The sequence below is a fragment of the Notechis scutatus genome, chromosome 4, assembly GCF_049901735.1.
Source record: "Notechis scutatus isolate UNSWTSFEM ecotype Mainland chromosome 4, rNotScu1.2, whole genome shotgun sequence".
Taxonomy (NCBI): Eukaryota; Metazoa; Chordata; class Lepidosauria; order Squamata; family Elapidae; genus Notechis; species Notechis scutatus.
The window spans coordinates 113,766,075-113,792,754 of NC_142012.1; the positions used below are offsets into that span (position 1 = coordinate 113,766,075).

The window sequence follows — 26,680 nt, forward strand, 5'->3', positions numbered from 1 at the left end:
ATTAACTCTGTACATAACAATGATAAACAGGAGAATTCTGCCTCCATAGTAGACAAACTTATATGCTGTTGTCTTATTGACTTCCAGCCTATTAATGTATTACCCAGCATTATGGCTGTTCCTGAAGTCGACTTTCTAGTGTCTCTTTCTGATGCAAAGCTAGCATCTGCATAAGCACACAAAATTAAATCACCCTTTGGTTCTAAATACAATGAATAATTCATTGTCTTTTTAAGATATCTTAATATCCTCTTAGCTGCATTCCAGTGTCTTTCACATGGTGCAGAATTGAATCTAGCCAACTGATTCACGCAGATACGATATATCTGGTCTAGACCAATTACTAATATAACTCAAACTACCAATTAAAGATTGATAAATCACCTTATCAAACTCAGGGCTTTGTACATCAGTGTTGCTAAACTCCTGACTCATTGGAGTCTTAGCTGGCTTACAAAGCTCCATCTTGTAATCTTTTAGCAATTTGCTTATCTTATCTTCCTGAGATATCTTAAAACCTTTCCTTGTTTTCTTTATATTCAAACCGAGATACTTCTTTATCTCCCCTAATTGCTTGATCTTTATTCTCTTTCCTAATGATGTTATTATTTTATTTGCTTCATCATTAGTTTCAGTTATCAAAGCAATATCATCTGTGAATAGTAATAATAATGATACTTTCCCATTTGTCTCCCTCTTAAACAGACATGGATCGCTAAACCAGCTTTAAATCCTATATTGTCTAGTTCCTTTACAATATACTGGTTCCATTCATAGCCTGATTGTTTAAGACCATAGAGACTTTTCTTTAACAACCAACAATCATTATTATCCTTATTATCACTTTTAATACCAACAGGTTTTTTCATATAAATAATATGTTTTAATGGGGCGTGCAAGTAAGCAGTTTCCACATCTAAATGGTTAACTATATAGTTTTTACTAGCTGCCCACACTAAAGCTATCCTTTTCTAATTTCTCCCATCCTTCATGTTCTAGAAATTGGGCACTAGCACTACATAACACTTTAGATGTGCCTTTCTCCCAAAATCTATATGCCCTATGGTTTGCCTGATAACCAACGAAGAAAAATCTTTTAGCTCTATGTTGCCCTTTTTTCCTGAGTTGTGCAGGAATATGCACCCATGCTGGTGCACCAAATGTGTGCAGGTAACTTAGATCAGGTTTCCTGCCATGCCACCTGGTAAATGGAATTTCACCTGTCGTTATTAACAACGTTGTTCAATATGTTATTAGCACACATTGTAGCCTCCCCACAAAGAATCAGGTAACCCAGAATCATTTAACATTGTTCTAACCATTGCCTGTAGTGTTTGGCCTCTTCTTTCAATAAAAGCGTTATGTTCTGGCCTGTATGGAGCAGACTTCTTATGCTCTATTCCAGCTACCTTAAGTCTGTTCTGGAATTTGTTATTAATAAATTCCGCACCATTATCTGTCACCAGGGTTATCAGTTGTCGTTTAGACTTTCTTTCAGCAAACCTAAGCCAATTGAAAAATGTTGATATGTTTCAGTTTTGCTTTTCATTAAATAGCAAAACCCATATATCTAGAATAATGGTCCATAATGCTCAGTATATATCTAGCACCCCCATACTGGGTTTCTTTGGACCTATTATGTCTGCAAATACTACTTCTAAAGGTTCTTTTGTTTTGAAACCATTTAGCCTATTTGCAGGCAATACCTTGCTCTTATCTTCACAGCAAACATTACAACGCAAATATTTATCACAAGGTTTTAACCTTATTCCTTCAGATAACTCAACTGTACGTTTTAGCATTTTAAAATTTACATGCCCCAAACGCCTATGCAATAAATGGATACATTCATCATGAGGCTTTATATTATTAAATACAGTTTGAGCCTCCCCTTTCTTACTATTATCTAATATATATAATGTTCCATTTAAAGCTGCAGTTACCCTTTTGTTATCTTTTTCAATTATGCAATTATTATCCTTAAAAGTAATTACATAACCTAATTTATCTAATACCCTTACTGAAAGCAAATTAAACTTTAGTTGCGGTACATACAACATTTTTATATCCTGGTTTATGTACGGACAACGTGCAAAACCTTCACCTTTTGCTTTCAGGTTCCAGCCATTTGCAAGTGATATATGTTGAGAACTTGTAGACATTTTTATAAATTTTGTCTTATCTCTTGTGATGCAGTGGGATGCGCCACTGTCAACCACCCATAAATTATTCTTCACATCAGAGTTGCTAAACATGGCTAGTTCAAATGCTTTCTTTGGCTTTTTACATTCTGGCTTTTTCTCTTTTTGCAGAATCTTGCCAAATGTCCTCTGCCTCCACAATTAAAACACTTTTTAATTGTGTATGCCGTCGAAGATAAATTCTCTTTTTCCAGGTGCTGTTTTTCTTTGCTTTGCTGGTTTCTTTCAAGCTTTGAAGATAATTTCACTTCTTTCTTATCTTCTCTCAGCTCGTCACGCTCACGCCTTCTTCTGGCTTCTTCTAGTAGCCTGCCTGTAATCTCGGTTAATGAGAGGCTTTCTTTTGGCAATACCTCTAACGAAGTCACATAATCATCATAGCTTTGATCTAATGAAGATAATATTATGTAGACTTGTTGCAGTTCATTAAATATAAGCTCTTTTTCTTGCAAATCTTGAAAAATGCTCTTCATACAGTTTAAATGAACTAACATATCTCCATTCCTCTGAAGATGCGTTCGAAAAAGCTTCCGTGTAAGATTTATATGTGCTCCTACACTGTCCCGAACATAAATCTTCCTGAGGTTCTCCCAGCAGTTTGCAGCATTTTCTTCTCCACGAATATGGACAAGCTGCTGATCACAGAGAGTCAGTCCTATGATGCATAAAGCCTGCTCATTCTTCAGTTTAAAGTCCTGTAACTTTTCTTTATCATCATCATTAGCAGGATCCCAGCTACTCACATCTGGTGGGTTTGCTATAATGTCCCACAAACCTTCTCTGCGTAGAAGTAAACTACATTTCATTGACCATGAAACATAGTTTGTTCCATCCAGCCTGGATATCATGGACAGTTGTGACAAATTTACTTGTGCCATTGCTCTTCAGATATTTTAACTATTTTAAACTAATTAAAACAGTTTGTTTTTACAGTAATGTGCAACTCACACCAACTCTCTCTGCTATATCCTGGTTAGTTAGACTATGCTGCTGGGCCCATAACCAATGTTAGGGTTTTGGAAATTAACCCCTAGCAGAGTATTGCAGCAGTAGTCAAGCCAGGCAACCAAAGGAGAGCGGAAGGGCCCCAGAGTATACACACACTGAACACAAACACTGTTTGTAGTTTAAATAGTTTTTAATCCAGTTAGAGTTTAAGCATTGTCATTCAGTCCATTAAGTCATTCACAGTATTTCCATCCAGTAAGACTCACTAGTATAGTCCAAGTTAAGAGTCCTTGCAATATCTTTATCAGCCGATAAAGATATCTCCTCCTCCTCCGGTTTCACTCTCCAGAGAAACAAACGCTGGATATTCAGCAAACAGTAGCAAACAATAACAGTTAATCTCAGTTAGTCGCAGCAGCACACAGTTACAGTAGCACACAGTTACAGCCAGTAAGTAACAGACAGACAGTAAACTCACAGCTTCTAATGCTTCCTTATATTGTAACTTCTAACCGCACCCTTAATCGGCTAATTGCCTGCTGCATTTTGCTTAAAGTGATAAGCACTTAAACCATGATATCTAAGTTATATATATTTATTCACCCAAACCATATTTGGTATCAATGTTATACCTAACAGCGTGTATAAGATTTATTATCAGTATTCAATAGAAAATGTAGAGAATGTATCCAGTTGGTTTACTGTTATTGTGAATATAGAAATTCTATACAAACTAAGAAAATTGTACAATAAAAAGTAATAAAAAAAGAAAAGAAATTATTTTGCCCAAGAAAAGGCTCTCTTATCACACAGTTCAGCAATAAAATGACCACTGCTGTCATTCTTTGTTCAAATATGCCAAATTGTATTAGGCTGTATTAAACTTGATGTGCTCTCACCTATTTGCCTAAGGGCAAAGAACAAGAATCCAATTCTTTTCTTGCAAAGATGATGATGTTGTACCAAAGATATTAGAATTTGGAAAAAAAAAATGCCTTTTCAAGTTCTGATATCTTCTTGCAGAAAAATAGCACTGCCCAATGAGACTACGAAACTCACAAGATTTTATAATGTAAGACTTCAATAGCCATTTTTGTTTTCATAAATTTGTTTAAAACAATGTCAATGTAAAATAATGTGGATGACAAGTTCTCTGGCACTGTGTTATATCATAAGGCAAGGGTGGCGAATGACCATTGCCACATTTAAGAGTCCTCAATTTTCTCCTTTTCTAGTACTTTTATTTGCTTTTATAACTTATAAAAGTCAACATAAATTTTAATATAAATATGTAGGAAGCTATTGTATCATTGACTCCATCATAGGAGCATTAATTGAGAATCAATTCTAAAGAAAAGTATTTGACGTAAACACAGCTGCAAACCTCCAAAGCTCTGCAAATGTAATTTAAAATGCTATACATTAAATATTATACATGGACATACTAAGCACATTTTTGTGGAGGGGAAATGAAGCATCATCTGGGATACCATAGTCTCTCCAATTAATTTAATTCAATGTCTGACAAGGTTCTGTTCTGTATGTATGTATGTATGTATGTATGTGTGGTATTCAGCTTTGTTCGGGTATTTTCCCACGTCAATGTAGTTGTGCTTTTAAAGTTGTAGCAATGTTTCGGCAGAATCTCATCTGCCATCATCAGGCAGACAAACACAATACAGAAGCCTGATGATATGCATTTTCAATCAGATTGCATTAGATTCACTAATGTAGATTGATTATAAGCAACTTGATAAATAGCCAATATAGCGAGGATTAATCCCTGAGTACATCCCTGAAGAATTTTCATTTCATAATATTTTGTTATCTCTGAATATTTATCTATCTGAGCTATCCAGTTCTCTCACACTATTCTGTTTCTTTCTATAAAGATAAAGCTGTTCAAGAGAAAATAACACTATTGCCCAGTCTAAATTAGATAAAAATTGAAAATCAAACTTGATGATTAACGTACAATAATGTACAACTAGAATGAAACCTTTTCCACTTGGGAAAAGGTTTCATTCTAGTCTCACCCATTAGTTTCCACAGAACAGGAGAAACAGAATCTAGTTTTCCTAGAATAACTATGGTTTAAGAGGAATGTAGTTTGCTAAACAAACCCAAAACAGTCTACAGGTGGCGGTTTCCTTGATTTAGCAATCAACTTTGAAGCAAAATGCTTCACTCATAATCAAATTAGAAAGCTACTAAAAAGAGAACCAATCCCCAGGAAGAGAGGATTGTGACATTGCCCTCATGCTTCAATTATTTACAGCTTGGTCTTAAATAGTTACATTTTTGACACCTAATTATTATTTAAAATAAGTCTTAAGAGTAATTTTTACTGTGCAATATAATTCCCCTCCCAGGGATTACCACCCAAAAGTTCAGGAAAGAATCAATTAGTTGGTCCTGGACAAATAAGGTAGGACTGCTTCTTTGAGTTAATGATCAGGAAACAGAAACTCACATACTTTAGCTAATATTTGTGTGAGAAGTTTGAAGGAAAGGACATCACTGGAAGGCTCTTGGAAGAGTTATGAATTATTACTAGGGGTAGTAGTCATCAGTTCATCTACTCAACCAGAGGTTTAACCCATCTCAGTGGTACTTATATAATGGAATTCCACATAACAAATATGCTAAAAGAGGGTATATTTTTAAGTTTAATACAAAGGGAAAATAAGAACAGTTTAGGTTACAATTAAAATTAATGAATATTCCTTCCAAAAGAAGCATGTTCTTTTACTTTCAATTATATTTAAGCATGACTAATCATCTCTCCCATTTTTTTAAGTTCCCCACTTTTGTAATTTTCTAGCCTAGCTTTTCTAACACCAAAGAGCAGTTGTCAAGAGGCCAGCTGCATGTAAATCAACACTGAGAAGCATTGATTCAACAACTTTTCAGTAGTATTTGACAAACACAGTGATATACAATTTTAGTTTAGTATACTTTGAAAAGACACAATTGTGTATTGTATCATGGCTGTAGTTGTGAGACCTTTTCTAATTATTTAGTAAGAGGTACAATGGTTTTGGATGTCCTATTGCTCAAGTGGCCTAGCAATTTAGATGCAAATTCTGTGCAACAAGAGAATGTTGTTGTTTTCATTCATTCCACTTACAACGTACAAGTGTACTGTACAGCTGCAAAAAATCTCCAGAAAAAACTAAGGGCAGACAATTGGGACAAGTGACTAATTACTTCTTCAGATTACCTTGAAGAAAACTGCACAATAGCAACAACAACGTGAAAACAAAAAGCATAGACCAAAAAGGATAATTGTAAAGAAATAATGGGTTCTGGGGATATCGAGCTGAAGAGACCCAAAGATAGTATAGATCTGGGGGCAAAGGAGGGCTTAAAAATTAAAAATGCCAGAAGAATATAACCAGGGCTTGCTTTTGGAAGAGAAAAATCAGAAGCCAGGTAATTAAGGAAATCGGTGTCCAGATGTGGGCTACTGGGAGTTCGCAGGGGTTCGGGAGAACCCCTAGCTAAGATTCTGTGCAGTTCGGAGAACCCCCAAATCCCACTCCTGGATGGCCACGTCCACCCCGCCCCACCCCTCCCAGGAGTCTCCATGCGGCCCATTTTGGATGCAGGTAAGTGCGCACGGAGGCTCAGGAAGGACAAAAAATGGGCCTCCTGGAAGTTTGGGAAGGAATGAAATGGGCCCATTTCTGGCTTTCAGAGAGCCTCCTGAGCCAAGGGAGGCCATTTTCGCCCTCCTGGAGGCTCGAGGAAAGCCTCCGGAGCCCGTGGAGGGCAAACACCACCACCCCGCCGTTGTGCAGGAGGCTGACTAGGCCACACCCACCCAGCTTTGTTAAAAAAATTGAAGCCCACCTCTGACAGTATCACTAAACTTCTCATTAAGGAACTCTTAAGAAATACCAGAGAAAAAATAATGCTATACTGAATCTGACAACCATATACAGAAAATCACGAACGGTTCTATAAAGCTTTGTTGCATAAATTTTGCTACCTGGGATGTGGAATTTCCTTTGTGATGTCTAATTAGAAATCACATGAATAATTTTCTTGCCACTCACCAAATGTCCTGAACCCAATTCCACCTGAGATAATTTTACTTTTTTAAGCAAAAAAAGGGAAAAAGCTGGTAATAGCACTAACTCTTCAAAAGTAAAAAATAATGATTAGCTGCAACCCAGAACTTATTCATGGAGGAGGAGGAAGAGGGAGGAGGAGAAGGAGGAAGGAAAGAAGGAATAGCACTGAAGATAATAGAAAGTATCTGGTTTTGAATGCTGAAATATTTTTTTATTTCATTTTTCAAGTGACTTGTCAAATTCAGAAAACCACCATATATTTTAAAAATGCAATCCAAAAATACCTGCAGCAATAAGAATGTATGGGTCTCTCAAGAGGGTCAGTAATGATGCTCCTTTTTGACTCTGTTAAAATAACAATTAAAAATAAATAGTTTTATAAAAAGGATGAAATTAGCATTCTTTTAAGAAATCATCCTAAGTACTTACTTCTGGCTGTATCTTAGATGGCTGTAATATTAGCAATTGTATTGCTGCAAACAAAATAAAAAAGAGTTATTTTACTCCATAAGTTGTAATTAAATTATAACACTATATATGAAACCATAAGTATTACAGGTAGTCCTCAAGTTACAACAGTTACAACAGTGACCAAAGTTACAATAGCACTGAAAAAAGTGATTTATGACTGCTTTTCACATTTATGACCATTGCAGCATCCCCATAGTCACGTGATCAAAATTCAGACGCTTGGCAATTGGTTCATATTTATGATGGGGTCATGTGATCACCTTTTGCAACTGTCTGATAAGCAAAGTCAAGACCCGATTCACTTAACAACCATGTCACTAACTTAACAATTACGATGAGCCACTTAACAGCTGTGGCAAGAAAAGTCGTAAAATGGTGTAAAACTCACTTAACAAGTATCTCAGTTAGCAACAGAAATTTTGAGCTCAGCTGTAGTCCTAAATTGAGGATTACCTGTTTTTTGACTTACCTCCATCAAAAAGAGTCAATGCTGCTAACACCAGGAATGGGGCTGCCTTCCCAACAAATTCATATAAGATACTTCCAAAAGGTGGACCCACTACGAAAAAAACACACTTAAGTCACTTTTCTTAGTAAATATTTAGATTCTAGTAAGATATATGGGCAAATATCAACAATGATGAAAGGCAATTCTATAAGTAGGTAAATATTGTGTCTGCCATTTAGATTAAAACCTCATTTTTAATGGGGAAAGTTTTAACCTAAAACAAAGCAGAGAAAACATGCAAGGCCATGGCATCAGGAATTCTTCCCAACTGCTCAAAATAGTTGTGCTCTGGCTCATATGATGACAGAATAGAGGAAGGGGCTTGAATGGAACAGCCAGCTGCATTCAGAGCCACTGCCCAACTAGCTCTCATAAAGCGATTCAAAGGAGAATATTCTTGATTTTTTTTCTCCTACAGCCATCAGTCCAACTTGGTCCATTTTCAAACTTGATTATTCTTCTACCTGCTTCTCCCCAATACCCAATTTGGTCCATTCCATTCTATTTTTAGATAATTATCCTTCCATCTGACAGTTCTTAATCCATAATTTCTTTTCAATATTGAAAGGAATAAAAAAAGATAATTTTACTGAAACATTGTAGTAGCTGTTCACAGAAATGCTTGTCTTACTGAGTGTATGGTTGCCCATACTCCATACATTTTTCAATTATATATCAAATATAGCAGAATATGATAAAAATTCAAGAATATCTAGGCAACTATTGCTTTGCTACTTATATATCTAAAACTATCTAAAACTACAAAACTATCTAAAACTACAAAACGGAAGGGAGGCACAATTACATATTCAGTGTATTGGCAATTCAGAGTCAGTTTTGTGTAATAATTGAGGCCCGAGTCTAGAGACTGTGAGTTCTAGTCCCACCTTAGGCACAAAGTTAGTTAGGCAACTTTGGGCCAGTCGCTTCTTCTCTGCCTGAGAAAAAGGCAATGGCAAATTACTTCTGAAAATGTTCTAAGTGACTTGTCAAAACTTCCAGTGTGATTTCCAATAAAAAAAATATTCTGGTCTATGGTCTAATTTGGATCCCAACATTTCCTCCAACCACTTCCCCATCCTATGCCAAAACTCTTACACTTTTTTGCAACTCCACCAAGCGTGACAGTATGTACCCCATTCCATTGAACATTTCCAACATTTTTGGGATTGGCTTTTATACATCTTAGCCAAACTGGCTGGTGGGAGATGCCATCGATAAAACATTTTAAGTAAACTCTCCTTATGTGTAATGGCCAGAGTAATCTTTTTATTCCTTTCCCATAATATTTGCCATTGATCCAATTTGATATTATACCCAAAGTCTCCGGCCCACATCACCATTGTCTCTTTTACCTGTTCTTCCTCTAATTTATAGGCTAATAAAAATTTGTAAATTTTCCTTATTAATTTGTCCTCTGGTCCCAATAAGATTTTGTCTAATACTGTTTCTTGCATGTTGATCCCCCATTCTTTTTTATACTTTTTATACCTCGATTGTATCTGTAAATATTCCCACCAATCTAAATTCATCCCTTGTTGCTTTAAGTCCTGTCTAGTTTTTAAATCTCCATCTTCATTTATGGCATCTTTATAGGTAATAGCTTTCCCTTGTTTTAACAAATTTGGATGTGTTATCACCTCCAATATTAATACCCAATTTGGCATTTCTCTATATATCTGATTTTTGGTTTTATCCCAAATCTTAAATAGCGCTTGCCTAATTCTATGTTGTTGAAAATGTCAGTGTAAACCTGGCTTGTCAGGCCATAAAACACATGCAATCCTTGTTGCAAGTTGTGACCTTCTATCTTCTCTCTGTGTGTGTACATAGTATGTACAACTAAATTATTTGACAAGCCAACAAAATAATTCTGAGTCAAATAATTTATTTAATAGTCTATTCCTGTGTAGTTTTACTCAGACATTAGTATTTATGTGTTAGTGGGAAAAAAAATTCATAGCCTGAAGGACTAATTACATATGCATTTAGTTGGGAATAAGAAGAACTGGCTATAAAGTAGCACTGTTGATTGAAAAAGCAGCATATGAAATTTCTAAAATTGTATACAGGTAGTCCTCAACTTACAATATTTCATTTAGTGATAGTTCAAAGTGACAACAGCAGGGATGGCATTCTACCGGTTTGGACTGGTTCTATAGAACCAGTTGTTATGATTCTGTGCAGTTCGGAGAACCGGCAAATTGTGCCCCTGGCTGGCCCCGCCCTCTCCACCCGCCTCTCCCCTCTCTGCCCAGTCAGTCCTTATCACGCATGCACAACTTCACTTGCATGCACAACATCGCTGACTGTGTTCTCCTGCCCAGTCACTCCTTAAGGTATTTCTTCTTTTTCCCCTCCTGATGATCAGCTGTTCTGATGATCAGCTGTGCCAGGATCCCCCTCACTGTCTTACTGCTTCATCCGGGAGGCTTCCCTGAGGCCCAGGAGGCAAAAAGGGGTGCACGGGGGTGGTGTCAGGGGGGCTATATGCCTCCCCTCACTCCATTTTTTGCCTTCCTGGGCCCCAGGGAAGTCTTCTGGGAGCAAAAATGCCCCCCAGGATGCTTCTCTGAGGCCCAGAAGGCAAAAAATGGGGAGTGGAGTGTGTGCTGCAAAAAAAGAAGAAGCCACGCCCACCCAGTCACATGGCCATGCCCAACTAGCCATGACTACTTAGCCACATTAAAAAATTTGAATCTTACCCTTGGATAACAGCACGAAAAAAGTGAGTTATGACAGCTTTTCACAGTTACAACCATTGTAGCACCCCCTGGTCACATGATCAAAATTCAGATGCTTGGCAAATGGTTCATATTTATGTCCTGGGGTCATGTGATCACCGTTTGTGACCTTCTGACAAGCAAACTCAATGGGAAAATCCAGATTCACTTAACAATCATGTTAGTAATTTAATAAATACAATGATTCACTTAACAACTGTGGCAAGAAGAATCGTAAACCTGGGGCAAACTCACTTGTCGAATGTTTCATTTAGCAACATCAATACTGGGCTCAATTGTGGTCGTAACTCGAGGACTACCTGTATTCTGATCCAAGGAACATTGTCATACTGACCTAATACCCCCAAGGCCAAGCCTCCCAAGGCAGTTCCCATTGCATTGCCTCTTTCTTCATCATCAGTATAGACACTGGCTAGCATACCCATCCCTGCATAAAAAGAAAAGCAAAGTAAAAAACACTAGACTTGTCTTTGGCAGACAGGAAATTACACAAAGATATGAACAATCACCTGTGAAACATTTATCTTCACACATCCAATAAAGTGTCCTTTGGAAAATCTCTTAAGATCAGGGAGGGAGGGGTAAGAATTCTCTCCAACTGTGACTCTTTAAGGCAATGGGGCCTTTAATACAAAGGAAAGAGATGCCTTTTTTTTCTTTAACTTACTCTTTTCTTTGCAACCTTTTACCAGAAAGTGGTATGCAGGAAAGGAGAATGAATATAACCTGGAATTCTAAAAAATATGAAGAATTCTAGGAATCTAGAATGACGACAACAAACTACACATTCTAAATGACACAGTACATATTAAATCTACCTAATCTGAAAAATGATTTTAAAGACTTTAAAAGCAGAAGAAAATATCATAAACATTCTTAAGAAATTCAAAATTGTTTATAATTAGACACCTCATCTAATTATATAAAGATAATAACAATAAAATGGTTTGCAATTTGACCAAACCCTTAGTAAAGAAAAGAATAAACAGCTGTAGCCTCCATGATGATGATGTACATGTTAGAAACCTACCAGCTACAGACGAACAAGATGAACCAACACCTTGGAGAGCTCTTGCAATTAGAAGCAATTTATAGCTTTCTGAAAAGGCAAACACTGGGGGGGAAAGTAGGAGAAAACATTAAAAAACAAAGGATTCCACTCTATCTAAATTTAAGCTTTTTATATTACCCTATTATTAACATTCATTTAATCTGAATTCTCTGTGACTATCATGTGAATTTCAATCTGTATTATTTTCTCTTATTTCATTTAGAGTTATCATTGCTGAAATGTTTAGCCTCTTGGTGACACAACATTAAAAAAAATGTAGGAAGCCCTTTTCCAATATTTCACAATACCTTCCCATAGCCAAGATACAATTTAACTGGTTTTGGAGTCCCCCCCCCTCCCCCTGAAAATGGATAAGCAATTTCCAAGCCTCTGTGTGGAATACGTGTTGCTATATAATACATAAAATAATTCAATTGAAGGAGCCACTCTAATGAACAAGAGACATTCAAGGGCATTCCTCTTTCCAACTGGCAAGCAAGAAAAGGCAAGATTAAAGTGCCTTATTTTTCTATCCATTCTGTCCCTTCTTGTTCAACAATGTGGATTGTATAAGAAAACATTTCAACTCAAAGCATACCCTAAGCAACAGTGGCAAAGGGAATGGTTATGTGAATACTACATTATTATGGCACTGTAACAATCTGTGGAACAAAGTCTTGCCTTCATTGATGTTTTACCCAACAATTCTCTAGTGAAAGCTTCATATAGTCTTAGAACCAAAAGATATCCAGATCTGACAATGTAAAACCATGTTTTGTTCCCATCTCTCTTTCTCTTCTGTAATACTTGGGGACATAGGAGAAAAAAAACACTTACTTATTGTTGAAATAAACATGATGCAGAAACCAGCAAACATGGGGACCTGATAGCCTATCCTGGAAGACAAAATCAATACCAAGTTTTGACTTTATACAGGTTTTTCTGTATCTACAACCAATGTTTCATTTCTTTAGGAAACTGAAAATAATATTTAATAACAGAGTTAGGCAACTTTTTTGAAGTTCAGAGAAGAATTTTGAGGTGGCAAGCATCTGTGAGGAGATGTTGCTCATGTAAAATGAGTGGAACCACACAAAAAAATCAGATTTTTGCCAGACTACAAGCTTTGTTTATTTAGGCAAGGATGAAATATATTCTGGTTCTTACCTTAAATTAACTCTGTCTGTAAAACATTACAAATCAATAATTACATTCAAGAAATTGGTTCAGTGAGAAAACACAACATACAGCACAAAACTTTTAATATCGAAACAAAGCTGATAATACTGTAGCCAATGGTGGGGTTTTCCCCAAAGCCAACAAGATGGTTGACATTTATGAGAGCATTGTGATGCAAACCCATGACTTCTGCATAGGCCCAAATGATATCAGCAATCTCTTTATAGATCTCTACAGATTATAAATCATTTATTTCAAAACTCACAATTAATTTTATGAACTTAGTGTACAGAATCACATATTGATAATGTATTAGTACCATTAGAGAAATACAGAAATAGAAGGACTACAGAGATGTACACACAAATTCTCTGATGTTCCAGGAGATGTTTCTGCATGAGATGCTAAAACAAGTAAGGCTCGAGGCCATTTTCTATTAATTCTTCATCAAAACATCAGATCAGCACCAGATGATATAAATACAACTTACTATGATTTTGCACCCAATGAAAATAAAATAGGGAAACTTAAAATAGGGAAACTGCGCTACAGTTGCCCTACTCTTTTCTAATCTGTTCCGATCACAGCATTGTTGGCTTTGCTGGGAACTATTAAAAAGGGGGAAAGGTAAACCATCTTGGTAATAGTATGAAGGAAACTACATAGCTAAAATCATTCTGAGTTGTAGCTAAACTAAGGAGGGAACTATACTTTTATAAAAGCCTAGAAACCCTTCATGATTTTTTTTGCTGAAAATGAATAAACATGAACTAATGATTTCAATATTCATTGATTAAAAAGGTTTGTAAAGGAAAGAAGCAAACAATGATATACTGTATAATTTGGAAGGGAGAGAGAGATGTCAATTATTATGCTTATAATTGCCAAAAAGAAAACCAGAAGTGCTTCTTTACATTTCTTTTTCTTTTGTCATCTTTCTTTCTTTCTTTTTTTTGATCTTTTGTATATACTCTTACTACTTTTTCTTTTATGTTTCTGTAGTTTCTTAAACCGTTCTTCGAATAAAAACCCTTTTTTTAAAAAGGAGTTGAGCTGAACTCAAGGGCATCTCATATTTTTACTAGAAATTCAAATGAATATTGCAGTTGCATCTAAAATACCTACATAAATTAGATCTAACCATTCCAGGATCTATATGTTTATATCAGGTTGTTCGATCCATATATCATAAGCCCATTCAGCATGTAAGCCATGCTTCCTATGTTACTCTAAATACAAATTAATCCTAGGTTTCTGCCCTCTAACACAACAGTAATACTTAGCAGATTTTAATATTCAAAGTGCAATGTAAATATTACCCTGCTCTCCTGCTATTTAATCTAAAACAACTATTTTATTTACTTTACATTAAATATCGGAAAGGAATAGATTCAGGGTTCATTCTATCACAGAATTTTTTATTTCCTAATATTTTAAACTTTTCAGTTTAGAATTTAGCTAATGGAATTGCTATTGCTTTTGATGTTTTACTGTTTTATGTCCTTTGGTTTTATTTCTTATAGAAGTATGTGGGACATCACATATAACATATACTATATAAACATAATTAATATTAATAACCATAATGGTTTTTTAAAAACTGTTTTACATTACATAAAATAGTGTCTTATGGGTGAACACAAATTTGTGTTTATTTGTTTGCTGTGCTATGCTTCTCCAATCCAGAGAGATTCTGAATGGCTTCTCCTCTATTCTTTCAATAAGTCTAAAATAACACACACACACACACAGTCACAATCTGATAACTAAGAGTAGCCAAGAAAATTAGAAAGAGAACTATGGTTACCAAGGTAACATTCAGACACAAACCAGAATGTGAGCTCTACCTCATACCAGATCTCTTCCTGGGGCTTTATAAAACAGTTTTACAGCTTTATCAAAACCCAGTAAGTTGGGATTAGTCTGATCTCTAGAAATACAAATGCTTCAAAGAAGAAGGAATAACTGAGAAAGCTCTTGGCCTATGTAGACTGAATGACTCAAGAAAAGTATACCTCATTTCATCTGAATCAGGAGTGTCGAACTCGCAACAACAGGTTGTGACGCATTGCAACTTTTTTCCTCTTCACTAAGTGGGGGTCGCCACTAAACCAGAGGTGGGTGCAGAGTGTGATGCATCTGGCCTGCGGGCCACAAGTATGACACCACTGATCTGAATGGACAGGTAAAACCATTTGGAGGAGGCAGTGCTGTAGATATTAAACTTCTGAACCACAAAGTCTTTAAAGATAATATGTGCCAATTCCAAAATTGCACCTGAAAGCAAACTGGCATCCAGTTCACTCTCAAGCTAGAGGTGTTATATGGAAGGAATGTAGCAGTTATATTGCTACTTGTATTCTGTAGAATAAATTACAATAATTCCATGGGAGATGACTAAATCAAGAATGATTGTAGGATTTTTCAGTTCAGAAATATTCATAATTTCCACAATGGATATAACTCTACAAAATAACTGTCGTCTTCTCTTTAGACAGGAGCCATGAGTCCAAAATAATTTTGAAATTACGAATCAGTTCTCCACAATGAAATATAAACCTATCCAGAAGATAACATCTCTTGAATCAGAAGGTTTATGTGCCCATAATCACTGTGTCATGCTAATAATATGCTGTTTTATAGCGGTTTTTTAGTCATGCTTTAATAGCGTCTATCAATATGATTATACTAACTTTTTTCCTATAGCTTTATTGTATGTGGTACAATATGGTATTGTATGTGGTATTGCTGGAAAAGTATGAAATTGTGATGATATATTAAAACCGTGGTGCCACTCTAATGCTTCTAATCACAGCCTATCACAGAACAATATGAGCCTGCCTGAATTTTTATCTTTTCAGGAGGAATGTCAACCATATTTGATCAACAAACTGAACAACAAATCCATCCTACAGTCATTTCTGTCTCTGGTTTCATCAACTCTTACTTGAAGGCATTTATAGTAACAATAGCAATAGTACTTAGACTTATATAATGCTCCATATGCTTTACAGCATTCTCTGACTGATTTATCAAGTCATCCCCCAACAATCTGGGTCCTCATTTTACTGACTTCAGAAGGATGGAAGGTTGAGTCAATTTTCAACCCTGGCAGGATCGAACTCCTGGCTATGGGAAGAATTGGCCTGCAGTACTGCATTCTAACCACTGCAAAACCAAGTGCACAACAAGCTACCTTAGGAGGATGTTCTTTGAAAAGTAACATATAATTAAATATGTTTATAATTAAAAAATGTATTTGAACGCTTGGCTGGAAGGAAGTGCATAATTCCCACTCACCACTCCCATATTATTAATGAAGAGATTGCAACAAGTGTACTACATAAGCTACCATACCGTATTTCATTTCTAGTTCTCATTATCTGATATCTGCACTAGCTAAAAAAAAAGTTCACTTCTTCTACAAAGACATCTATCTATGGGTGCCAGTCAAAAAGCAGAAAGGAACAAGTTGAAAATTATTTAAAATAAAATAGATGGTAAATAGAAGGCTGATTTATTTAGAGATGATATAGTGCAGATTTATTAGCAATTCATTTTAATAATATGTATCAGTGAAAGCAATCAATAAACTACATAAGAAATAAGACACACAATAAAGCAAATATTTCTCTAAAAAATAAATACACATAGAATAGAACAATAGAATACAATAGAACAAATGAAGTATGTTTTATTACATAAGGGGGGGAAAGAAAACATACCTGTTTGTCATTGGTCCTATAAAAGGGTTAGTAAGGAACTGGACAGTTGCTTTGGAAGCAAAAAGCAAACCAACTTCTACATTTTCATTCACCAATTCTTTGTCTTTCTTTGGACAGTCTGAGGAGGATGGAGTGGTCTTAGTCATATTTACCACCATTTGCTCTGTCTGAGCATAATAATAATCTTCTGGCCTTGTTCTTTCAGAATTATTTCCAGTAACTATAGTTGAATTGTCATAATAAGAAAAGATGCTTTGCAATCTGTTCGAGTTGACAGAAGGAGTCTCTGGTCTAATGGTTTGGACATCCGTTACATTTTTGGGGTGTCTAAGGCTATACAAATAACTTGGTATTATTGGCACTGAAAAAGCAAAGAGAAAAATTGTCACATAAAGGCATATACACATGTCATAATTAAACACAACAAAAATAAGCACAAGCCTGCACTATTTCTTTCGTAAAGTATATGAATGAAAAAATAGCTAGTTTTCAGAACTTTTCATCATGAAGAAATGATTATGTTTGGTTTTATCAAACTAATTTTATTTCAACAGAAGAGCTAGGAAAAGCAGTTTAAATCTGATCAAATTTTGTACTCTGATACATGTATCCAGGCTTTTCATTGTTCTTCATATTTAATCTTACTGTATAAGAAAGACAAACCCACAAGTTCGTCCATAAAATGATTGGAATTCAAGCAGTCACTCATTCTTTTCTCCATGGAATGAAAAAATATCTGATAAGACTTATCAATATTCAGTCCAACATCAAATTTCAATTAAAAAAGATTAATAGAATTACGGGAAAATATATTTAAGTCTTCCCCAATTTTCTCAGAATTCTGCAAAAGTATTCCTCATATGGTTGAAATAGGGAGTTGAATTTTAAAATGCAAAAACATCTAGAAAATTGATATTAAAACTATGTGTAAGATGATTTTTGTGTTCCCCAGCATTAATATGATTCAAATAAAATACTTCCAATCCTTTAAAAGCTAAAGATTAAAATCGTATGCTTGTTATGCCCTTATTCATTTATATGCCCTTTACCAATAGCAGTTGTTTGCAGTGCATGGTATAAACTTCAAAAAAGCATCCTAATTAGATCAAACACAATAAACATTAAATGTAGAAGTAAAAAGGCTGCAATGACAAATCACCCTCTATAAAGTTCACCTGGAAACAAAATACTAGTCATATAAAAATAAAAGTAACCTGGTATGTAAATACATGCAATATTGATACCAATTAGTTGTCCAGGAAACACCATAGAAAAAGGATGAGTTCTCCTCTTCATAATGGTATTCAAGGAATTACTATTGTATCTTTTATATTTTTAGTTATTTCAGTAAAAGAAGATTCTTTTTTTTTTTTTTTTTGCAAAACTGCTAAATAAAATATAAACAAGTAAATAAACAAAAATAATACTTTTAGTCTTGACTTTCTTAATTGGAACACAAGGTAATAATTATCTACAACTGGTTGCATTTGATATTTCTTCAAGAATTTTGAAAGTAAAATTATTTTTGTATTCAGCCTATAAAATAGTCTACTTGATCTCTGAAGAACAGGAATCAAGAATAGTTATTTAGGATTGGATTTAGACTGTTAATCTTCATTAACCTGAAGAGATTTTAGATTAACTAATATTCCACATTAACTTCAATTAATGTGCACTTCTGGTTTTATAAATAACTCAGTAATTAACTTCCTATTTTTGTCACGAACATCTAAGGTTCCAAGTAGCTCTGGAAAAGACTCAGATCTAATATTCTGAACAGTAGTTGCAATTAACAAAGACAATATTAAGGTAGATAATCTCCTTAATACATTCTTTACAAATGTACATAATAGGTGTTTTCCAGATAAAGAAATATGATACAGTTTAATAAATTACACACAGGCTAATGGTCCTGTGTAAAATCCTAGATAAGTCCTGTGTAAATTTCAAGTCAATGTACTTCAAATGAGATAGTAATTATTTTAGGAAATTAAGGAAACAGAAAGAACATGAGTAAATATGGCAATCTGTAAATGGTTGAAATTCCTAGCAGCATCCTAAATATATAAATGTGTGAGAAAGAAAATGAGGACTTTTAAAATAAGAGATAGGAAAAACTACTTGGCAGGGGATATTAATGACAAAATTATCAATTGTTTAGAATAGATGAATCGTGTTTTGCAAATGTCTGAATCTAATTACTGTGTAAATAATCCTATTTATTCAGGAAACCTTCGAGTTGAGATAAATGAATGGCCTTCAGCAAGTACATAATTGAAAAACTAGTGATATGGAAATAATTTACAAAGGGATATTTCCATACCTTAAAACAAAAATATAATTTTGACATGAATGTAACATCAAACACATAAAAATGTTAATATGTCAGAGCATAACCAATTTTCTCAGGAATTGTTGCTGTTAAAGGAAACCTAGTGGACAGGAGAGCCATAAATGGCTATTATTTATATAGCTGTTCAAATAACCACGCTTGCTAGGTGGGAAAACTATGCAGAAAAAGGCATATTCCACCAGAAAGAGCAAGTGAAAATGGAATAGGTGGGAAGACTTGATAAGAAAAATAGGGAAGATGTGATGATGCTAAGTTGCAAAACTACTTATTCCAATTTATGATCTCAAATTTAATTTTACAAATTACACTGCAAAAACAACATCTAGTGAAGATTTACTTACTTGATATCAGAGCAAATTTAAATTGCCATAATAAAGTCAAATTTCAACAAGTGGTTTAAAATATGTTATGAAAATATTTTTATATATTTCCTCAATAAACATGTATACCATTTGACAGCTACAAACAATTTCATATGTGAATAACTTTTCCCCATATGTCTCCTCAGAGTCAGTTTCATTTAAATCAATGGACATATTTCCTGGTATATTGGTGCAGGATTGCTAAATTAAACCATGTTACTTTATATTGAACCAAACAATGACAATGCTGAAATAGCTATCTTTTTTATGGGAATGGAGTTAGAATGGGGGGAAAAACAAGAATTGGTCATGCTTATGCATAATTCAACAGTTTTCAGAGATAATTGACAAACTACATTTAGGATATTAGTCAACCTGAAGAGTCTGTTGGACTATAAGCATTTGGGGGATATTAAAATCTGAAAAGCCCCTGATGAATAACACTTGTTATTATTTTGGAGTCTGTAGTTGGAATTCTGTGTTGTTTTTAATTTTGTCTTGATAATTGTATAGAAACTCTAGTAAAGAAATGGAAATAAAATAATTAAACTTGTGGAAAGACAAAAAAACAAGTACAGAGTTCTAAATGATGGTTATGTTGTTTTAAATATGGAAATTCAAACTGGTTAGAGCAAACATAATTATACACTATGAATCCACTCAATTCATTTGACCAAGAGATGATAAGAAATGACATAAAAGTTTTAAAAGATGATTTCATTTTAATGTAAGATGCATTTTCATGAAAAAGTAATATTATAATATACACAAAACCATGATTTACATTATAGAAATGCTAAAGTATTAACATAACTTGACATTTATTTAAATTTCTATATACAAAACAGATTTCAAAATTATTCAATTGTACTCATTCTGATTTAAATACATATTTGAATCATCAAATCTGGGGCATAAAGTGGAGTACATTTCTGTGATAAAAGTTTTTGTTTGTTTGTTAATTCTGTGAATGGTTTTTCATCTTCATAATTTTTTTATTGAAGAAATGCCCCCTGTGCAATGGTATGTGACAATGACCTCGAGAGTCAGGGCAAAGAAATGCTGTGCAGAGAATGTCCAGAAAGTCCATTTGCCTCTTTAAAAAAACCCACCTTTAGGACAACCATGACCTAGATGACTGAGAATCTCCATAGACATGCTCAGAGAATGGTCAGATAACAAAAGGCATAGTCTACAGCTCCTCTGCACAATGAGAAGAGAAAGAGGCTCAGGAGGGAGCATCCCTTGTTTCTCAAACTGAAAAGGAGATGGTGAGAGATTTGTACTTTCAGACTTGCAAGAATTTATTAATGTAACCTTGCAATAAAGTAGAATTAACTCTTCTAGTTGTGTTTCCTGTCTGGTATATACCTGAAAAGTCTGATACCTGTTTTGTAAGAGTTACTGCCTTGCCAATTGCTATATGAGCAATAAACAAAGCAGTTCATCACCACTGAATAAAAACAGAAGCTTTGTGTTACCTGAAAACAAATCTTGCTTCAAACTGTTTTATTGCTTATAGCAATAAAAGAAGATACCAAATGTAAGATTTGCCTCCAGTAGATGTGAAGCCAATCCTTTACAGTAATCCTTTTAGAATAAAATATTTCTTCCTTTGATAAGAACACAGTGTTTAATTCTCTGATCAATGTTCATACATACAAGCCATCATGCAAGCTAATTTAATTTCTTGCTGTTTCCATAATGGCTAATTGTTGTAACACTGAAAACCTAAACCATAAAAAAATGTAAGGGTGAAAGAGACAAAGTCTCTTTCATCGGACATGCCATGCCAACTTTTTATCTTTCCTGTCATTTTGTTTTACAAAAACCACAAAGGAAGGAAATGAATGTAGATACACACATACACAGACACACACATGCACAGACATACACACTTCATGCAGGAGTTTAAGGCTACCCAGAAGCAAAGCAGTTAAATATTTATAGTATCAGGAACTTTTTACATACCAACTACAGTTAGCAGCATGTTGTCCAAGAGCAGAGCAATGAAGACAATCATCAAGATTAATTTCCGAGACTGCCGACTCTCTCGGAGCCAATTCAGCACACTGAATTCATGCCAAGCCATGGTTTAGTTCTCTCAAATTATGGCTTATAAAATAAACATTAAAAAACAATATTTTAATACAAACTAGAATGTAAAAGCTTTTTTTTTTTTTTTTGCTTTCATGGCACTCTTTTTAAGGAAGAACATAATTCCATAATCTGCCACCTCTATGGCTACATTTCTTTCCCTTCATTTTCATGGGTGTCTGTCATTGCTGCTTCTGCTTGACTATTTCCTTATGTTATCTAGCTAAGTATTTTTTTCTTATCAAGAATAAAACCATGATGACTAACATTGCTGTCAATATTTCAACACCAAGTTATTATACAGAAGTTTTGTCTTTTGTTAGAGCTGGCTACCCACATGTAAAAATAGAGTGTGCAAAATCTAATTAATCACCGTTTATAGAGAACAAAAATAATCTAAAAATAAAACCAGATAGACTAGTCCACTAACATACAAAAAGATATAAAGTTGCTCATGAACCAACAGAAATTCTTGATATCTTAAACTGGCTTTGTTTACTGTGCATACTTTTGTTAATTAATCTGCTCGGCTTCACTCTAGGCGAAGAGCTTCAGGCACTTATGCCTTTATTTAAAATAATCCAAGTTTTTCAACCAGTGCAATATAGACACGTATCCAGAAAATTACCCTTGATTATAGTTTGTTTTCACCCAATATCCATCTCTAAATATCTCTAGTTTTAATTTCTCATTGTTTAACATAATGTGGCAATTTTGCCTAAATAACAAACAACAAATATTAACAATAAATGTAAAAAGGGGAATTACTAACATTTGATATCTCAGAACCTTGCTTGTTTTGATACTCCAGATGCATGCATCCACCAAGGACCCGAACTTTAATTCTACAACTTGGGTTTCATTTCAAGAAAGAGTAAATGGGAAGCTGGCTCAAATATTCCTTTTTTTAATAGGGAGGTCCCAGGAAGAAACAAACTTATGTACAATGGATTTCCCCATACAGAAATAAACCCTAAAACAAATTCACCCCAACTAATATTCATATTCTGCACTAACTGACAAACAGCATCATCGCAATGATTTTTTCTTCAATATCCCTGTGAAGATTCATAAGTTGAGTTATAAGAGGTGGTACCGGTAACATTGCATGAATTTTGATCATTGTCGCTAATCACAGTATAATATAAAACTACAAGTATACAAATTGAATTTCACACATACTGTTTCATCCTACATTTTAAAGAGCTCACTATATTTGCATTCCTAGTTTTTCACTATTACTCAATTGTTAAAACTGATGTATCAAGAATCAGATGAGAAAATGTCTCTTCCTGGTCTGTATTTCAATACTGAAAACAGATGTCAAGGATGAACCCCAATTGTTTCTGCCATTCCTTCCCAATTGTGTCTAAAAACACATACATCCACAGTGCTCTGTCTCCAGATTAATCCCTTGTTTCTGAACTGACAGTTTTAATTAATTCGAAAGTTCAGATAACGTTAAATAGAGGAAGGGAGGGAGGGAGGGAGAGAGATTCTAGAATTGCCACAATTTTTATGGCACCAGCCTTGATGGAGTTTTGTCCCCTTTATGAGATGCACTAGATGAGACAGGAGTGCCATCCCTGGGTACATCTCCAGATATTTCTCTAAGCAGGTGATGAAATCTTGTCCACAAAAATTAATCCACTAGTTTGTAAAGTGCGATTAAGATACCTCATCCGTTTGGCTGCAGTCAAAAACCGATGAAGTTTGGGGGAGAGGGGAGAATCGAAGGATAGTACAAAGTGAGTGGGATGCGCCCTTTCAGTCCTTTTTTTTTTTTTTTTTAATGCTTCGTCCGGCTCCGAAAACCAATCTTTGTACCGGTCTCTCCCATCATTCTGGAGAGACGAGGCGAGAGAGAGAGCGATGCTGGAGCGCCCCAGCATCGCTCCCTCGCCTCATTCCCACCAGTTGCCTCCCCACCCACCCATCCATCCACCCACCCTTCCGCCCTTTGCCGCCGCTTCTCTTCCCGCCTCAGCCGCTCTTTTGACCCGCCGCCTCACTCTGCCCGAGCGTCTCCCGGTTGTCGCCTCTCCAGCTCTAGGTCCAGAAGCGCACCGCCAGGTTTCCTTCACTCACCCCACGCTCCCGACTTCCCGCGTCCTTCGCCCGCTCTTTTCCTTTCGCCACGCGCAAAAGGCTCCACGCACCCTTCCCAGACGCAGCCCTGAGCTTCGACTCGCTCGCTCACTGCCGGAGCGCCAATGCCACGCCAAAGAGCCCCGGTGCCTCAGAGCAGCTCCGCGAACCAAGCTCTTCCTTGACGTCACGCCCGATCCTTATCTCTCTCCTCATGACTCCCTTCGATGTTGCTGGCTGATGGATGCCAGCACGCCAACCAAAGCGTTGCCTGTTCACCCCCCCACACACACCCGTCCCCACCCCCAAAATAAATTATAGGTAGTCCTCCCTGCTTGGGGGCATCTTGTTTCCTCCCCCCGCCGCCCCTTCTCCTCGTTCAGTCTCAAAAGTAAGCGGGTTCCTCGTGCCTGGAAGAAGGAAGATAGAAGTTGCCTTGTGGAAAACCTCTGCAGAGCCTGAGGTGCTTTTTGCAAGCGTCTGGCTTTAGAAGCCCGAGAAGAAATAACCCTGGCTTGCAGTGCAGATGGCTTCTCCGCCACGCTCCTCGGGCAGCTGCTGCGCGAGCGGCGGTAAATATTAGGAAGACAGTGTGCCCAGAGCTCATTTAAGCCAGCTGGCTTTACTGGCGTCTCCATCTTCGGACGCCGCGCATAGGAGACTGATCTGCTTTGTCTAATGTTAAAAGCACTGAAATATACTTGAATAAAAAGCACTGTTTGCCTTTGGGGCTTTTTCCTCACTTGCGCTTTCCATCAGCACCAGATTGCCCTAGCAATCTCCAAGATGCCCCCTTCGGCCACAGGCGCAGGCCTCGTCGTGTTCCTGGCAGAGAAGTTAATTCATTTATACCTTTCTCTTTGATCTCCACGGTAGCGGACACAACATCCTTTAGAGAAAAACAGGTCCTGCTACATCACGAAAGGAAGGTGAGGTGTTGCAAAGTGCAACCAGACGTGTGTCTTGGCAGAGCAAGGAAGTGTGCCCAGGCCACCTTACCTTAGGCTACTAGTCAGTAAGGTGTACCATCCATGGGATTGACCAGAAATTGGTCTGAAAGTACTGGTAGCCAACTTGAGAAGGCATCTGATTAGCAAGGCAGCCTGGGCTTTGGAGGGTTCTGGACAGAGAGCTCTGATGTCATTTTTGGGATTTATGAGCTACTCACAGTTCTGAGTCTCCTACCACAGCCGAGACCACTTTGGCCTTTACTTTCCATATTGCAGATGAACAGTTGGAAGGGACGTTGTAGGTCACCTAGTCCAACCTCCCCCCTGCCCAAGCAGGAGACCCTACACCATTTCTGACAAATGGCAGTCCAATCTCTTCTTGAAAGTCTCAAGTGATGAAGCTGCCACAACTTCTGAAGGCAAACTATTCCATTGATTGATTGTTCTCACTGTCAGAAAAGTTCTCCTTATTTCTAGGCTGAATCACTCCTTGATCAGTTTCCATCCATTATTCCTTGTCTGGCCTTCAGGTGCCTTGGAAAATAGCTTGACCCCTTCCTCTCTGTGGCAGCCCCTCAAAAATTGGAACACTGCTTTAGTGAACTTCTCACTTTTAGTTGACGTTACACTCATTGTTAAGCACGAGATTTTTACTACCTGTCTCTGCCCTGGGTGTTCTGTCCCTTATCTTTCTAGTTTGGATCTCCCAGTCGACGCTGGCTTATTTTTAAAGATCAAGATCTATAGAGACCTTCTTTCACACCTCGTTTGCACCTGGCCAGGGCTCTCATGAGCAAGTTTGAACTCCACTTTTCTTTTTAAAGACAACTTTTACTGTTTAACGTGTCCCCATGGAGAACATGGCCCTAATCGTACCAGTTCCAGATAGAAACTCCTATGCCTGTTTCCAAATATAACACTAACCTTACCTATTTCTCAGTCCTTAAGGAGTTTCACATATTTTCTTCTTTAGCCAAAAGTATTTTACTATCTGCTGGGGGCTCAGGACCCAACCTACATTTGCTTGTTTCCCCCAGATAATCCCACCTGTATTGTGGTTCCTCAATTATATATTTTGCCATTTTTCAATGCACAAATTTATCATTCTGTTCTTACTTAAACTTTTAATCCAGGGGAGTAGGTTTTCCTCACTCCACTGGCTCAATAACTACTCTAAAGGGTATTTTCACGCCCTTACATGTTAGAGTCACCCCTAAGGGTTCGCTCTACCTCATGCAGCAAGAAAGTTAGCTGCAACAACTACAAGAATTCCCCATTCTTGTCGATATTCCCTAACCTGTGTAACTGCCCCTCCTATAACCTTGCCTTCCCCGGCTTCCTCCCAGGGGTCTTCGGAGGCCCCTCTGAAAATGCCCTCCTCTTCCACCTGGTCCCTCTTCCTTATTCCTTTCAGGACATTCACCCTTCCAATGTCCTTCCTTTTTATAAAGGGCGCATTGGTTGCGTCCTAACCCTGACCTGTTGCCCCTAGCCGAACCAACTCCCCTTTCCTTGGGGGTCCACATCATAGCAGCTGCCATTAATTCAGCCTTTCGTTTCATCTTTTGGTCTTTCTTTCGCTCCTCCTCCTTTTCCCTATTCACAAAGGCTTTCCTTTCCACTTCCATGAGCTCACTCATGGGTTTACCTAAGGCCCCCTCAAGTCGTTGCAACTTACGACGTATATCTGGGGCACTCTGCAAGTTGAATGCCATGGTTAGCATTCGAGTGTTTGCTGGGTCAGTGGGATCAATGGGAGTATACATATGGTAAGCGTCAATAAGACAGGTAAAAAAAAAGCTTCGGGGCTTTCAGTGTGCCTATGGGAGGCCACCCCAACCCAAATGTTGGCCACTCTCCCTCACAGAACACCTGCAGTTTATGCCTGCTCCACTCAAGGCCATAATCCTGAGATTCATATGCT

At 36.6% G+C, this 26,680-nt stretch overlaps 1 protein-coding gene across 1 annotated transcript in view; it reads right to left on the minus strand.

Annotated features, from left to right (window-relative positions):
- The window catches only part of SLC18A2 (solute carrier family 18 member A2), a 36,558-nt gene extending 14,827 nt beyond the window's left edge, over positions 1-21,731 (minus strand). The window contains exons 1-8 of the mRNA XM_026670135.2: positions 21,593-21,731; positions 16,907-17,267; positions 12,840-12,898; positions 11,982-12,065; positions 11,286-11,378; positions 8,169-8,258; positions 7,658-7,701; positions 7,513-7,573 (exon numbers count right to left, since the gene is read on the minus strand). Of these exons, the coding sequence (XP_026525920.1) occupies positions 7,513-7,573; positions 7,658-7,701; positions 8,169-8,258; positions 11,286-11,378; positions 11,982-12,065; positions 12,840-12,898; positions 16,907-17,267; positions 21,593-21,713 (913 nt within the window). The 5' untranslated portion in view covers positions 21,714-21,731. The remainder of the gene's footprint in view (positions 1-7,512; positions 7,574-7,657; positions 7,702-8,168; positions 8,259-11,285; positions 11,379-11,981; positions 12,066-12,839; positions 12,899-16,906; positions 17,268-21,592) is intronic.
- Positions 21,732-26,680: the final 4,949 nt, after the last annotated feature.